Genomic DNA, 15,377 nt, shown 5'->3' with positions numbered 1-15,377 from the left:
GGTAAGTGCATATTGCCACGCCACGAGTATCACATACAATCATACCAGTTCCTAATAATGTGGTCCTTACCAACAGGTACTGTACTTGTGTTAATCCTGCAGACAATATTTCTTGTTCCAGGCAGAAAAATGATGTGAAGAATTAGAAACCTCAGTAGGAAAGAAAATAGTCATTCGTAGCACAGAAAGAGGCCATTTGGCCCATTATGTTCATGTGAATCATTTGGGTCCTTACATGCTCGGCAATTCTTTTAAAAATATCTGATCTACCTCAGCTGCACTTTCCTATCAGACCTTCGTATCCCTCAGTTCTCTTATTCTGTAAAATCTTTTGATCTCAACCATGAGATTTTTGGAGAAGGTGATGAGGGTGATTGGTGAAGGTAGAGCTGTGGCTGTTGTCTACATGGATTCTAGTAAGATGTTCCTCGTGGGAGGCGCATCCAGAAGATTAAGATATATGAGATCCATGGTGAGTTGGCTGTTTGGATTCAGAAGTGGCTTGTTCATAGAAGACAGAGGCTGGTGGTTGAAGAGACTTATTCTAGCCAGAGGTCTGTGATTAGTGGTGTCTTGCAGGGATCTGTACTGGGACCTCTGTTGTTTAGATTGTATATATAAATGACCTGGATGAAAATATGGATGGGTTAGTAAACTTACAGATGATATCAAGTTTGGTGGTGTTGTGGATAGCGTAGAAAACTGGCAAAGAATACAATGGGATGTAGATCAGTTGCAGATCTGGGCTGAGAACTGGCAGATCAAATGTAAAGAGAGTACACTGTTAAGTGCAAGACCTTTAACGATGTTGATTAGCCGAGGGATCTTGGAGTTCAAGTTCATAGCTCCCTGAAAGTGGCTACACAGGATGATAGAGTGGTTAAGAAGACATTTAGACATAGAAAACCTACAGCACAAAACAGGCCCTTCAGCCCACAATACTTTAGAAATTACCTAGGGTACAGAAACAAAGAAAACCTACAGCACAAAACAGGCCCTTCAGCCCACAATACTTTAGAAATTACCTAGGGTACAGAGACAAAGAAAACCTACAGCACAATAACATGTGGCGTGCTTGCCTTTATTAGTCAAGGCACTGAGTTCGAAAGTCAGGGAGCTGTGTTGCAGCTTTAGAAAACTCTGGTTAGGCTGCATCTGGAGTGTTGCATACGGTCCTGGTCACCACACTATAGGAAGGATGTTGGGGCTTTGGAGAGGGTGCAGAGGAGGTTTACCAGGATTAGAGGGCACATGCAAATCAGAGAGTTTGGAGAAACTTGGGTTGTTTTTTCTGGAGCAGTGGAGGATGAGGGGAGATCTGATGGAGATTATGAGAGGCATAGATAGGCAGTATCTTTTCCCAGGGTTGAAGAGTCTCAGACCAGAGGACGTGCATTTAAGGCACGTGGGGAGAATTTCAAAGGAGATGTGAGAGGCAAGTTTTTTTTTACACAGAGAGGGGCAGGTGCCTGGAATGTGCTGCCTGGGTGGTGGTAGAGGCAGATACATTAGGGACTTCTAAGAGACATTTAAATAGGCTTATCGGGCAGATGGGGCTTGTCAGCTGTGGCTGGCAGCTCATCTAGGAGACGGAAAACTCTGATCTCAAACCTCCGCTGCCTTCTGGCTACACCTACTCTTGGGGAAGGCTTTGGCAGTAAACCCCAGGGGGAGAAGACCAGAGCTGGAGTCCCTAAGGCAGTCCTGCATTGAGTTCAATGCTAACTGGCAGCTAACTGGCATGTGCCCTCTAATCCTGGTAAACCTCTTCTGCACCCTCTCCAAAGCCCCAACATCCTTCCTATAGTGTGGTGACCAGGACCGTATGCAACACTCCAGACGCAGCCTAACCAGAGTTTTCTAAAGCTGCAACACAGCTCCCTGACTTTCGAACTCAGTGCCTTGACTAATAAAGGCAAGCACGCCACATGTTATTGTGCTGTAGGTTTTCTTTGTCTCTGTACCCTAGGTAATTTCTAAAGTATTGTGGGCTGAACGGCCTGTTTTGTGCTGTAGGTTTTCTTTGTCTCTGTACCCTGGGTAATTTCTAAAGTATTGTGGGCTGAAGGGCCTGTTTTGTGCTGTAGGTTTTCTTTGTCTCTGTACCCTGGGTAATTTCTAAAGTATTGTGGGCTGAAGGGCCTGTTTTGTTCTGTAGGTTTTCTATGTCTATATGACCAACTGGTATAGTGTCGGTCTCTGCCATTCCTTTGGGTTCATCAGATACATGGAGAGGGGGAGCTTGCTCTCCATATCCTACTGCCCAGGCTTGCGTATCTAGACAGCTAGGACGCAATATCCATGGTCCACTCTGACCGATGAAAGCCTCAAAGGTAAGTGTATTAATGTGAGGAAAATGGAGGGATATTGACATTGTGTAGGCATAAGAGATTAGTGTAGTTAGCAATTTAATTACTGATTTCTCAATTAATCCTTTAATTCTGATATCTTGCATTAACCTGAATTTCATCAAATTTGTTATTCTTTATTTTCATACAATATAGAAGATGGCCATTTCAGCCCATCAAGTCTATGTAAGCACATAGAGAAATCTCACTCCCCCACTAATTTCCCCCTTAACCTATTCTCCCGATATTCCCATCAATTCTACCAGATTCCATGACCCATTTACACACTAGGAATTAGCCTACCGACCTGCACATTTTTGGGAGGAAACTAGGGAGCTCTGAAGAAATCCTAGGGGAGTGTGCAAACTCCGCAGAGTCCCTAAGGTTAAAGGTCAAGCCTGCGTCACTGGCTCCGCGAGGCAGGAGCTTGGTTGACCTTGACTTTTGGTCAGAATGCAATGAATGGAATCCCACCCTAGACCTCTACCAATAATAATACATATTGGTTTCCAGAAGACACAGGCTTAAGGTAATCAGCAAAAGTGGCAGAAATGAGAAGTAAAAAGTGTCACTCTGATGCATTGTCTTTAAGGTGCTGAAAGTGGGTTCAACAGTTTCTTTCAAGTGATAAATAGATATGCAGCAGATAAAATTGCTGAAGCATGGGAGGGGAGCAGAGGAATAGGGAATTGTAAATTTCTTTCAGTGGAGCAGGAAATAGGTTGAATGTTTCCTTCTGTGCTGTAAGGCTCTGTGATTAATGTTATGATATATCCTGATGTTCGGATTCAGATTTATTGATCACGTGTACATCAAAACGTACAGCGAAAAATGTCGCCTGCGTGAACAACCAGCATACTCAGAGGTGCTGGGGGCGCCCAGCGAGGGTTGCCAAGCGTTCTAGTGCCCACATGGCAAGCTCACAATGTCCCACAGAATAACACAAGCAGCAACAAAAACAGAAAAGGAAACAAGGCCCTTTTCCCATCACTCTCAGACCGCCATGGTTCCGATCCCAGGACAGGATGCCTCTTGGCCTCCAGTTCTTGAGCCCGGATCTCAGACTCATAGGCAACAGACCTCCAAATTCATGCTTCACCCCAGGATGCAGATCATGGGGTTTGACCTTCGGGTCTTGACTTCCATTCTCTGACCCCAGTGGCCCAGGCCCTCGAGACTTAATAAAGTTTTGGCAATCATTAGGTAGAGAAGATGTTTCCACATATCAAAAGGCTGTACAATATGTACCTGATAATCATTAACAGATGTAATAGGGAATTTGAGGGTGGTGTGACTGTGGAACTCTCTGCTACAAGGGGAAGTTGAGACTAAGTTTACAGTTAAGATATGGGAGCAACAATGTCTCGTTGTCATTTCCATTTGATTTCTCTGGGTTGGTAGTGTTTATAATGGACTTGTTTTCTTTCCAGCCTGCAACTGCAGTCCAGTTGGATCAGTTCTTGGGCTTCTGACCTGCAACGCCAGCAGCGGCCAGTGTGAGTGCCTGCCCAACGTAACTGGCCGAGATTGCAGCCACTGTGAGCTGGGCTACTACGATCTGCAGCCTGGTGTGGGTTGCCTCAGGTAACCCATTGGACTGTTAGTGGAGTGCCAGTCCATCCAACATAAAAATCTGGAAGTCTCCTCATGAAGGGATGGAGGATGAAAGAGCTTAATCAGAGTAGATTACCTTGGACAACAAATTTTTTTCGGAAGTGTTGCTTCCTGATAATGTTTTGTTTATGACAGACCACTTGAATCTAAATTCAAAGATAATTTCATACTACTTGTTTCACATAGGAATTTGGAAAAACAAGAAATGAACTATTGAATATAATGTGTTTTATTGTATAACAGTGTTGACACTTTGCCGTAGTTCATCTAAACTAAAAGTGTTCGGTTAGTCTTTTTCATTTGTACTCAGTGTCTGAGGCTTCTTGCTTAAGTGTCCAACAATAATCAGCCAGTGTTGATGGATTCCAGTTGCCCTGATACGTTGTCAGCCAGCTGCATGTAGTTTGGTGCTCTGTAGTTGCCAAGAAAATTTTCAATAACATCCTTGAATGCTTTCCATGTGATTTTCTGCGGTCTCATTAGAAGTTCTTTGAATTGCCTGTCATTGATGGCTTTTTTTTTCCATGAACCAACAAAAATGCCTTCCTTAATCTTGGCATCAGTTATTCTGACTTGAATTATGAATGGGGGATAAAACCAAATATAGATAATTTCAAAGAAATGGTGTGTGATAGGGAAACTTCATGCTGACTTTCATGATCAGCAGTCCAAAATCCATAAGATGCACCCAAAGGTATTCAGGAAGCAAAATCTTTGTTGTCCCATGTTAGTAGTTTCTGTGATAGGAGCATTAATACTTTGGCTCATTGGGACCTTGAAGAACCTCTGGCCTGAAATAAGTCAATGGGGTCCAGATTAGTGAAGGCGGCGGAGAAGAATAGACACTAGGGAAGGAGTGCAGGGGAAGGTGTGCATTCAGCTGGTCCACGGGAAGGTGGGTTAAAGGAGGTTCTTTGAATGCTTTCATCGTTCTTCCACGATCCAACAGGAGCATGCAGACTAAGCAGGCACTGTCTGGACTGGGGACTGGTGGACCAGGACAATGGGTGAATTGTGTGATGCTGCCCAACGTCTGTCTGAGTGCCGCTAATGTTGTTCCAGATGTGACTGCCACGCTGTGGGATCGCGCAGCAGCTTCTGCCAGGCTGAGACTGGCCAGTGCAGCTGTCGACCTGGTGTCGAGGGAAGATCGTGTGACAAGTGCAAGCTGGGATACTTTGACCTCTCTAAGAAAGGATGTCAAGGTACCAAGTGTGATGCCTTTACAAAGTTCAAAGTACATTTTATTATCAAAGAATGTATGAATTATACAACCTGGAGCTCTCAGGCAGCCACAAAGCAAGAAACCCAAAAGAACCCAATTAAAATATATAAAGACCAACACCCGACGGGCAGAGAAAGGGGGAGAAAAACAAAAATCATGCACACAATAGGAGCATGCTACAACGTTCCAAACCAAAACGGGTCCTTAGATTCGAACCCCGCAGCAGCCCAGAGTAGGCCCAAAGCCTCAGTATCAGTTAATCACATTAGCAGGCATGGAGAACAGCAGCTAGGGCTGTCTTCCTAGCCTCAGCGCCATGGAGAGAGAAGTGAACATCGCGGGAGAGCGAGTGAAATCGGCTTTTGCCTCCGATCCCAACACCCTTTCTTTCCAGTCTATCTGGAATGTCCAAGCAGCTACAATGTTGACAATTTAATTTTTTTTTATCTTTCTTTTTGACTCCTGCTGTCAGGTGGGCAGCCCTCGTGACTGGAATTTTCACACTTTAACTGTGGTGGTGAATTTTCACCTGGGAAAACATCCATTGGGACTCACTGGTTAATGTTTAGGACTGAGGAATCTGGCAGGACTCAGAGAGCCAGTCCCAACACCTCTGGCAGGCAGAGAACAGCAGATCCCCATGGACTCGTGCATTGACTCAGCCAGGAAATATCCTGGCTGGGAAAAGATGACCGGTGGCAGGCAGGAATTAACATTAACACCGGGAACCTTGCCCCAGTTAATTTGGCCCTTTGTTTCCTGTGTTACAGCCTGTGACTGCTCTCCGCTGGGTTCCTTGGTGATGCAGTGCAGGGAAAATGGCTCCTGTATCTGTAAGAAGGGCTTCACTGGATGGAAATGCGAGGAATGCCAGGAGAACTATTTCTATCAGCCCTCCTCCTTCCACTGCCAGCAGTGCCCTGTCTGCTACGGCCTGGTCCAACATGAGGTAAGGAGTTTCCAATCCCTTGAGATGTAGTCAGTAGGAATACACAGTATCCCAGGAAACAGCTGAAACGGGGCAATGGGCCAATCTTGGGACAGTCCCAGTGGTCAGCAGCAGAGTGAGGGTATTTGGCTGTTCTTCCACTGAAAGCCTTGCCCATGAATGACTTACTCTCTGGCTTGACTATTCCGACAATGTCTCAATTACTATAAGCTTCAGATCCCGAAGCTACTCAAACCTTGACAGGCACTTCCTGTCAGATTTATTCACTGACTAGCACTGGCCTCCCGCCCACCAACGGTTTAATCCTTATGTTACGCCCTGCTTCACATCTTGACTGTTATGCCGCAGGTATTTCATTTAGCAGCTCTGGAAGAGCAGTCTGTTCCGCGTTCAACCTGTTTGGGTGGCTGTTGAAGATGAGGGGTGATGTGGAATGTGTGTCATCCAGTTGGGGGGAGGTTCTCCTGGTGAGGGCCAACAAGCTTTCGTTCAGGGGAGGTGCTGGGGAGAACCGGTTGTAGAATATAATCCAGTGGGAGACACGTCTGTTCGAGACGGGTCGCAAGCAATGTTCGGAAGGTGGCGTGTGATTTCACATTGACCGAGAGTGCGTGAGCGACAGAGAAGTTCAAGATGAGCTCCAACTTGTGCACATTTGACTGTTTAAGTAGAATGGGCCCCTTTCTTTTTGTTATTTTTTTACTAACCCTTTAGTTAAGATTCATGAATATTCCTTTAATCGTATGCAGTGTACTGTCTGGTACTTTGTAACAGGGCAGCAAATGACACAGCATCCACACAAACCGGCGTTTGGGATGGGACGAGCCACCTCGATCTCACAGGTTTGGCAGGACCGGAGAGTGTTTTCCCTAGAGTTACGCAGCCAAGGAAACCGGCAGGTTTCATTTAAAACTGCACCCCCTCCCTCCTGGGCCTCACTCTCTCCTCTGTCACTTAGCGCCACGTGGGGGAGGGGGTCCGACGGAGGCAGAGGGTTCTGCTGGACTGGAGGTGCCGGGAGCAATGGGGAGGAGCAGTTGGAGTTTACTGAGGTGGCAGGGTGGAGTGGGGTAGGGGTTAGGAGAAGCCAGTGATATGGCTGGCATGGGGGAGGTGGGTCACCCCATTTGGTCACTTGGCCGAAGGCACGAGTGGAGGGAGCTCCTGCAGAAAACAGCTGAGGGGCAGCTGTTGAGAAGCCTGGCTTTGGAGAGCCACTGGACGCCTGTACTCACACTCCGTCCTTCTGCAGGTGAAGCGGCTGCGGCAGCGGATGAACGGGCTGGAGGAGGAACTGGACAAGTTCAGCAGCCACCCCGAGCAGTTCTATCAGCTTTACACTAACCACCTGCAGTTAGCTCTCAGGGACATGGAGACCCAGTCAAAAGAGGGTGAGTGAGGGGCAGTAGCTGTGAAACGGGGGGATCAGGCCGGGCGGGGCAGTAAGGTACAGTCGTCCACTGGGTTCAACATTCACTTTCTGTACCACCAGAGCCTCATACCTGCAGTGAGTACCGTGCACTGCAGCTCCACGCTTACCCCCAATGCCGTCCTGACTTGGAAATGCTTTGCCTCTCCATCCCCGAGTCCAACTTCTAGATGGCAGCACGTGGGAATGAGAGGCTCAGAACGACGGTGGGCACTCCCCTCAAGGGTGCGTAGCAACTGCTACCCTTGCTGGTGGTGTCCGCATTCTGTAAGTGATGGATTCATAAGAAGCTACGTTATTTGAATAGCAAGGAAGATTTCAAAAGTTTGACAATCTTTAAGAAGTCTACAAAGGAATTGTATTTATACAGCACCTTTAACTGTCTTGGGAAGTCCCCAAGAACTTTACAACCAATGAAGATATGTAGCCATGTTGAAATGCAGAAAGTCAGGGGATAAACATAACTGGAATGTGAGCAGCTCCCCTTTGCTTATCGTCAGAATAATGCTAAGGATTTTTTTAGCATCCACTTGAGAAGGTGGTGTTCCCAGTAATCTGAAAGATGGTAAAACAGTGTCAAATTCCTGGAGTAGGGCTGAAGCTGCAACGCCAAAGATTAACTAACCACTGAGCCCAGCTAATCCCTGATGGATATTGCTCTGGTCTGCTTAAAGTTTCCAATGAAGCTGAGTTTCAATTGATCCAATGAGCCAGAGGTGGGTGGTTAGTGCATAATAACCTGTGAACAAGTGTTGTGTTCACCGATTACTGCCCTGGTTCAAGAACACAGTCTGGTACCACCACAAAGAGGGCATCCAGTTCCAGCCTTTGAAACATCCCTGGCTTCACAGCCTGTGCCCGAGCCTTCCTGGATGTTCATAGCATTGTGCAAAAGTCTTAGAGGCACATAAATAGATGTAGCTTGTGTACTGTACTGTAATAATTTGATGTTTTGCACAATGCTAATGCCGCAAATGTGAACGATGATAAACCTGATTCAGATATGGGTCTCCGTTGTGGACTGAGAGCAGGAAGGGGGCAGGGAGAGGGGAATCGTGGTTGGGAAACGGGGAGGGAGGGCAAAGCTCCAGAGAAGCATTCCGTAATGATCAACAAGTCAGCTGTTTGGGATGAAATGACCTTTCCTGGTGTCTCAGGGCTGGGTGTGTCTGTGCTTCCTCTCCTGCAGTGCCCACCATTCCCTGCATCCTTGGCTCCTGACTGATTTACAAGCTCACTCTCGGCTTGATACCACTGCAAGAATGAATGGTATCAGGAACATAGGATGTAGAAGAGTACAGCACAGGAACAGGCCATTCGGCCCACAATGTTCTGCTGAACCAGCTGAAAAGCAAAAGCTCCCAAACATTACTCTCTCCTACCTACGTCATATCCCTCCAACTTCCTTACATCCACGTGCCTATCCAAACAAATGAAGCCCCTAATGTATTTGCCTCTACCACCATACCAGGCATCCACCACTCTGAGTAAAATAACTTATCTCTCACTACCCCCTCTCACCTTCAATGGACGCCCTCTGGTATCAGACATTTCAACTCTGGGAAACTGTCCACTCTATCTATGCCTCTCATAATCTTGTAAACCTCTATCAGATCTCCCCTCAGCTTCCGACGCTCTGGGGAAATCAGCCCAAGTTTCTTCAGCCCCTCATGATAGCACTTGCCCTCTAAACCATGTCGGCGAGGACAGCTGCTTGGACTATTGCTTGTTACTGAGTTGTTGTGTTCGTTGCAGGTCCACAGATGCTCCTTCTGCAGCAGGTCAGAGAGGTGGAGACTTCCCTGCTCACGATTAGCCTGAAACTGACCAACATCACCCAAGCCTCGGACTGCGAGGGCAACGGGGACAAACGCTGCCAGCTGTTGTCTGACAGCCAGCTCTTCATCAGTACCAGCCGCAGGGAGCTGCAAGCAGCCCGAGAGGCCCTGGACAACATGGTACTGCTGAGTGACCGGCTCGGAGTCTGGACCATTCTCTTCCCTTCTGGCCGTCCCGTCACTTTGTTCTCAATCATAAAGCTGCGCCGTGATTTTCTGCTACATTGCTGAGGGGTTTTAAACCAGATTGGGTTTTATTCCTCCACTCTGAGCTGTACCAGTTCAAACCCGCGAGCACAAACAGGCTCAGCCTCAAGTGGCTGATGTTGTGTGTGAGTCCAGATATTCAGCTCTAAGAGGCATCACAATCCTCCCCTTTTTCTGAGTGTGACCCATGCTCGCACAATTTGTTTTGCACACTGGTCAGTGTGAGAGGTCAATTGCCTGTTGAATAACTTCCCTCCCACCGTTCTATCCTGTAGTACCTACCCTGACTGCTCTAGTTATCCCAGTTTTCACCAGGGACCAGAAGAAATGTATTTTTTTCTCCCTTCCTTAATGAATCTAGCGCTGCTTCATTAAGTATCTTGTATAGATTGCACGACTTCTAAACTGATTTAGCCTTGAAGAGCTCAGCTTGACCTCTGCTCTGTGCACTGGAAGATGAGAGGAAGACTCTCTCCATGCTGTGACTGGACAGCAGGGGTAGTTTTAAGATCTGCCCTCTGTCATCAGCATCTTTGGAACTGACACGGCAGACTCAGCTTCACAGAACAGTGACCATGTTTGTTTCTGATTAAGCAGTTGCCCGTGCTGACTCGTGACTTTGCTGGCGACAGAACCCAGAACTGGACCAGGGTGGTTCAGGAGTCCCGCTCTCTCGTGGAAAGGTAAGTTCTGACTATGAGTTCATCTCGAGTTCTTGCTTGCTGTATGCCTTTACAGTCAACCCTGGTATTACAGCAGTTCAAGTAACAGAAATTTACCGTGGCACAATTCACAAATCGCCACCAAGAATTCTTAGATGGGGAAGAAAAATACACTCTGACAAAATTTGTGGTGAAAAACATCAAATAATAAAAACTTATTGCATGAGCTAATGATATGGGTTTGTGTAATGGAAAATTATGCGATCTGGATAGTTTTCTAGTACAGCCCCTGTAAGGCAAAGGTCATCTGTATTATACTCTTTGTATCCGTTACGATACAGATATCCCTTCCCTGTTCCAAGTAGAGCAATCCCATCAGTCCAAACTCCCCTCATTTAATTCCCTTGTTGCCCTTTTCCACTACCTCTCACATGCCCATGGACTTTTCTTCCAGTTATTTTGATACTTAGCTACACAAAGGGGCAATTAACCTACCAGCTCATCTTTGGGATGTGAGCAGAAGCCAGAGCACCCTGCAGAAGGCCCACGTTCACTTTGAGAATACGGTCAGAGGTCGGAATTGAACTGGGTTCCTGGGGCACGAACTGCCATACTGCTGTCCTGGCTAGTGACATCATCTGTTTGAACTGAACTGTAAAGCAAATAGTTCCAGATTTCCTTTAAACTGGGAGTTGAAGAAGCAATTCCAGAGATGGTTAATGAATGATCCAAAATTTAGTTCCAACATAATATTTTTATTGTTGACTCGTCCAGCAGACCAAATCACTCATCTAGCTCTTTAACCCAAAGTTCATCCTTTTCCAAGCCAGAGTGATATTGTGGCCAAAGACTGATCTAGGTCATAAGGTCATAGAGCACCACAGCACAGAAAGAGGCCCTTCAACCCATCTAGTCCATGCTGAACTATTAGTCTGCCTAGTCCCATCAACCCGCACCTGGACCATAGTCCTCCGTACCCCTTCCATCCATGTACCTATCTTAAATATTGGAACCAAACCCACATCCACCACCTCTCAAACAAGACAAAGTCTGCAGAGACTGGAAGTCCGAGCAACAAACACAAAATGCTGGGGGGGTTCAGCAGGCCAGGCAGTATCCATGGAAAAGAGTACAGTTGACATTTTGGGCTGAAACCCTTTGGCAGTTCTGGCTTTTGATTCCACACTCTCGCCATTTTTTGAGTGAAGAAGCTGCCCCTCATGTTCCCCTTAAACATTTCACCTTTCACCCTTAACCCATGACCTCTAGTTTTAGTCTCACCCAAATGTGGTAGAAAAAGCCTGTTTGCATTTACCCTATCTATACTCCTCATAATTTTGTATACCTCAATTAAATCTCCCCTCAATCTTCTATGCTCTAGGGAATAAAGTCGCAACCTAGTCAACCTTCCCCTATAAAACGGGTCCACAAGTCCTGGCAACAATTTCCTCTGCTCTCTTTCAATCTTATTGACATCTCTCCTGTAGGTAGGCGAACAAAAATGCACACAATACTCCAAATTAGGCCTCACCAATGTCTCGTACAACTTCAACATAATATCCCATCTCCTGTACTGAATGATTAATGAAGGCCAATGTGCCAAAAGCTTTCATTACAACTCCATCTACCTGTGATTCCGTTTTCCCGGATCCCTCTGTCCTGCCACACTCCTCGGTGCCCCACCATTCACAGTGTAAGTCCTACCCTGGTTTGTCCTCCCAAAGTGCAACACCTCACACTTGTCTGCATTACGTTCCATCCACTATTTTCCCAGCTGGTCCAAACCCTGCTCCAGGTCAATGGTTCCAGGCCAGTAAACCAAAGTTAAAATTACCAGCGTAGCGTAGGGGTCACTAAGGTGGAAGTGAAGAGGAAGGATCATATGCTTACCCTCTGTGGTGAACTACATATACCTGTCTGGACATGCCCCCTGCTGACTGCTCCTGTGGCTCCTCCCACGGGCCCCTGTATAAAGGTGATTGAGGCCTGAGCCCGGCCTCTCAGTCTCCAGGATGTAGTATGGAGTTATTGATGGTGCATCACCCTCCGGCTGAGCACATGGCGTTGAGACCAATTGCAAAGCCCGTTCCTGTAGAAAGGGCGGCACGGTGGTGTAGTGGTTAGCACAACACTTTACAGTGCCAGAGACACAGGTTCAGTTCCCGCCTGGAAGGAGTAAGTGGCTTGAATGGGTTTCCTCCCACAGTCCAAAGACGAACCAGCAAGTAGGTTAGTTGGTCATTGTAAATTGTCCCATGATTAGGCTAGGATTAAAATCAGGAAGTTGCTGGGTGGCATGGCTCAGGAGGCTGAAAGGGCCTCGCGCTGTATGTCAATATGAGGGTACAGCAACATGTCTAAGCAGGGAAGCTATGCTTGTCCTGCCACAGAGTGGTTAGCATTGGTATTGCAGTCTTTGTGGGTTTAATTGTCACTTCTGTATCCAAGATTCAAGATTATTTAATGCCATTTCCTGTACACACGTGTAAATGAGAACAAAATAAAGAACACAATAACAAAAAAAACACAATAAATACATATGCACAAGATAGCCTATATATATAGGTTGATTTTATGTTGATAAAGTGATACTAAGCACTTATGGATGTTAAATCAGTCTGTGGACATAAGCTATTTTGTGCCTTTATCTTTATTGAGTGTCTGTAGATAAGCTGGTTGATAGGAAATGATAAGGTAGTGTTGACTGGGGGACAGAGAATGGGTTAGTAGATGGAGGTGAAGATTCTTGATGAAAAGAGCAAACGCCTCATTAAGGAAGATTGGGCATCACCAGCTGTACAGAACTGATAGTTAACATGATTACTTTGATTGGAGTTTTGCATTGTAGGCAATTCATTTTTTATGTAGATACAAGAAAGACTGTAGATGCTGCAATCTGGAGCAGAATAGCTGCTGGAGGAACTGAATGGATCAGACAGCATCAGGTGACTGGTCAATGTTTCAGGTTAAGACCTTTGTCTCTAAGAATGTCGCTAGGCTTGCTGAGCTCCCCCAGAAATTTGCTTATTGCTCGTAATGTGGTTGCTAGTGCTCACATTCAAATTGCTAATCACTTGTTCCAGCACTGCAGCCGTTAATTGTGGAGCTGACCCTTCTCACCCCCAGTCTCCCACTCACTGTCACATCTGAGGATCTCTGCGCGAGCTGAAAGGCATGAGGGGGATGGTGAAACGTTGGCCAAGATCCGGTGATCGGCAGCCAAGCCACGGTGCTGCCTGACAGCTGCCTGCAGAGATCGTGGACCCCCGGTTGCTGGAGACCCAGCTCAGAGCAGCACCTTAGATTGAGACGTGGAAATGAGGAAGGCCTATCACTTTCTCCCTGGTTCATTGAACATCAGGAGGCATTCCTCCTTGGCTTGTGTGGTGGGCTGACTGAGAAGCTGGAGAGGAACACAGTAAACGGGCAGAAACATCCCGAGTGCATTGTCATAGGAACATGTCCTAAAAGTTGCTTAAAGAAGTAACGATAAAAGTTGGTCACACCACCATTTTCCCCTCACAACAGCTGAGCTGTTACTCCAAGGACTTTGTGTTTTGGACTTTATTTATTTTTATTGTATTGTGATATAGTGTGGAATAAGCCCTCCTGCCCCTTCAAACCATGCAACCCAGTAACCCCTGATTTAATCACAGGACAATTTACAATGACTAATTAACCTACCAACTGGTAGGTCTTTGGACTGTGGGAGGAAACTGGAGCAGCCGGAGGAAACCCACGCGGTCACGGGGAGAGCAAACAAACAGGCAGTGGCGGGAATTGAACCTAGGTCGCCTGTGCTGTAAAGCACTGTGCTAACCACTAGGCTACTGTGCTGCCCGGCCTGATACTGTCCATTGAACAGATCAGTTTGTGCTAAAGGGAGATATTTATCAGCACTAATCAGGCTTAGTTGGTCAGTGGTATAGTGGCATTAGAGTTGGACTTTGAGGTGAGTGGTCCCGGGTTCAAATCCAGCCGGGTCCTTGCATTGCACACTTTCCATTTGTGCTGGGTTGAGCATCGAACCAGCAACTTAGCCTTGTAAAACACAGACAAAATGTTAAAGAAACAAAAGGTTACTCCAGGAGGTAATCTAAATCTGGCGGCTGATATGATACCATGTGGAAGGGCAGAGTCTTTGAACAGAATCTGCTGGATGATCTTGAGTTCACCCTCTCCCATCCAATGTTAATCATGCCTTTATTTTAAACTAAGGCAATCAGTTGCTATTGATTTATCCACAACAACACACAGGCAGGTTGTTACAGTCATCACTTGTCACATCACCAGTTATTTGTAAATTTCTTGAAGAAAATCACATGCATCTACATTGAATGAATAAATACCGTGTGTTACTGATATCTTGCTTGGGTTAGATTTGATTGCACCATCCATCAGGCTATGGATAAGATGAGATTGCTTGTAAGGCTAACATTTAAGTCTCCTTTACAGTAGAATCTTAATTATAGCAATCAAATCAATTCTGAGTCACCTGTCTTGCCAATGATAACATGCTATAGCTCCAAACATTTAATTTATCTGTCTTCTCAGTCTTTTTGATTCAGCAACTGAATTTTTCCATGTCTTGGTCTTGATTTCTGCCATAACATTCCATTTGTGATATCCCCAGAATTGACAGTGTTATCACAGAATTTTGGTCAAAGAATCTTCCAACATTTAACCAACCATTTGGAAGGAGAGAATGTTTGAGAAAACCATCTATTTAATCGCTATTCCCTTTAATTTACTCCACAGTCACAACAGGGAAGCAGCAGAAGTGGAATTAATTGTGAGACAAGCGCTGGCTGTGTCCAACCAAAGCTACCTCCTCCTGTCCAGCATCATCGAGGACAATTCCATAGCTGGGGACATTGCAGAGGCCGAGGACCGGTGCGTGAGTTGCCAATTCTCCCTTTCCCTGCCATGCACCTGTTGCAAAACTGGCTCCACCAAATAAGCAAATGATCAAGACAGCCATTGCATTTTAAAAACCATCTTCGAGGAGGAGCGGATTGCAGATCTAGGAAGCGGGTGTAAGACCTGGCAGTTGCTGACTGTTAGTGGCCTTCCAAATGGGGCCAGATTGAGAAACAAGGACACGG

The 15,377-nt window shown here is 46.2% G+C and overlaps 1 protein-coding gene across 3 annotated transcripts in view; it reads left to right on the top strand.

Annotated features, from left to right (window-relative positions):
• LOC132407487 (laminin subunit gamma-3-like) overlaps positions 1 to 15,377 on the top strand; it is a 137,057-nt gene that overhangs the window by 109,654 nt on the left and 12,026 nt on the right. For 2 of the 3 annotated variants that reach the window (XM_059994100.1, XM_059994102.1), the window contains 7 exons: positions 3,779 to 3,932; positions 5,025 to 5,167; positions 5,958 to 6,136; positions 7,389 to 7,527; positions 9,321 to 9,523; positions 10,205 to 10,293; positions 15,031 to 15,165. In XM_059994100.1, the coding sequence (XP_059850083.1) occupies positions 3,779 to 3,932; positions 5,025 to 5,167; positions 5,958 to 6,136; positions 7,389 to 7,527; positions 9,321 to 9,523; positions 10,205 to 10,293; positions 15,031 to 15,165 (1,042 nt within the window). The remainder of the gene's footprint in view (positions 1 to 3,778; positions 3,933 to 5,024; positions 5,168 to 5,957; positions 6,137 to 7,388; positions 7,528 to 9,320; positions 9,524 to 10,204; positions 10,294 to 15,030; positions 15,166 to 15,377) is intronic. The other variant, XM_059994101.1, reaches the window with a different exon arrangement.

This window comes from Hypanus sabinus, chromosome 18 (assembly GCF_030144855.1).
Source record: "Hypanus sabinus isolate sHypSab1 chromosome 18, sHypSab1.hap1, whole genome shotgun sequence".
Classification (NCBI taxonomy): domain Eukaryota; kingdom Metazoa; phylum Chordata; class Chondrichthyes; order Myliobatiformes; family Dasyatidae; genus Hypanus; species Hypanus sabinus.
This window is presented reverse-complemented; position numbering and strand designations above follow the sequence as displayed.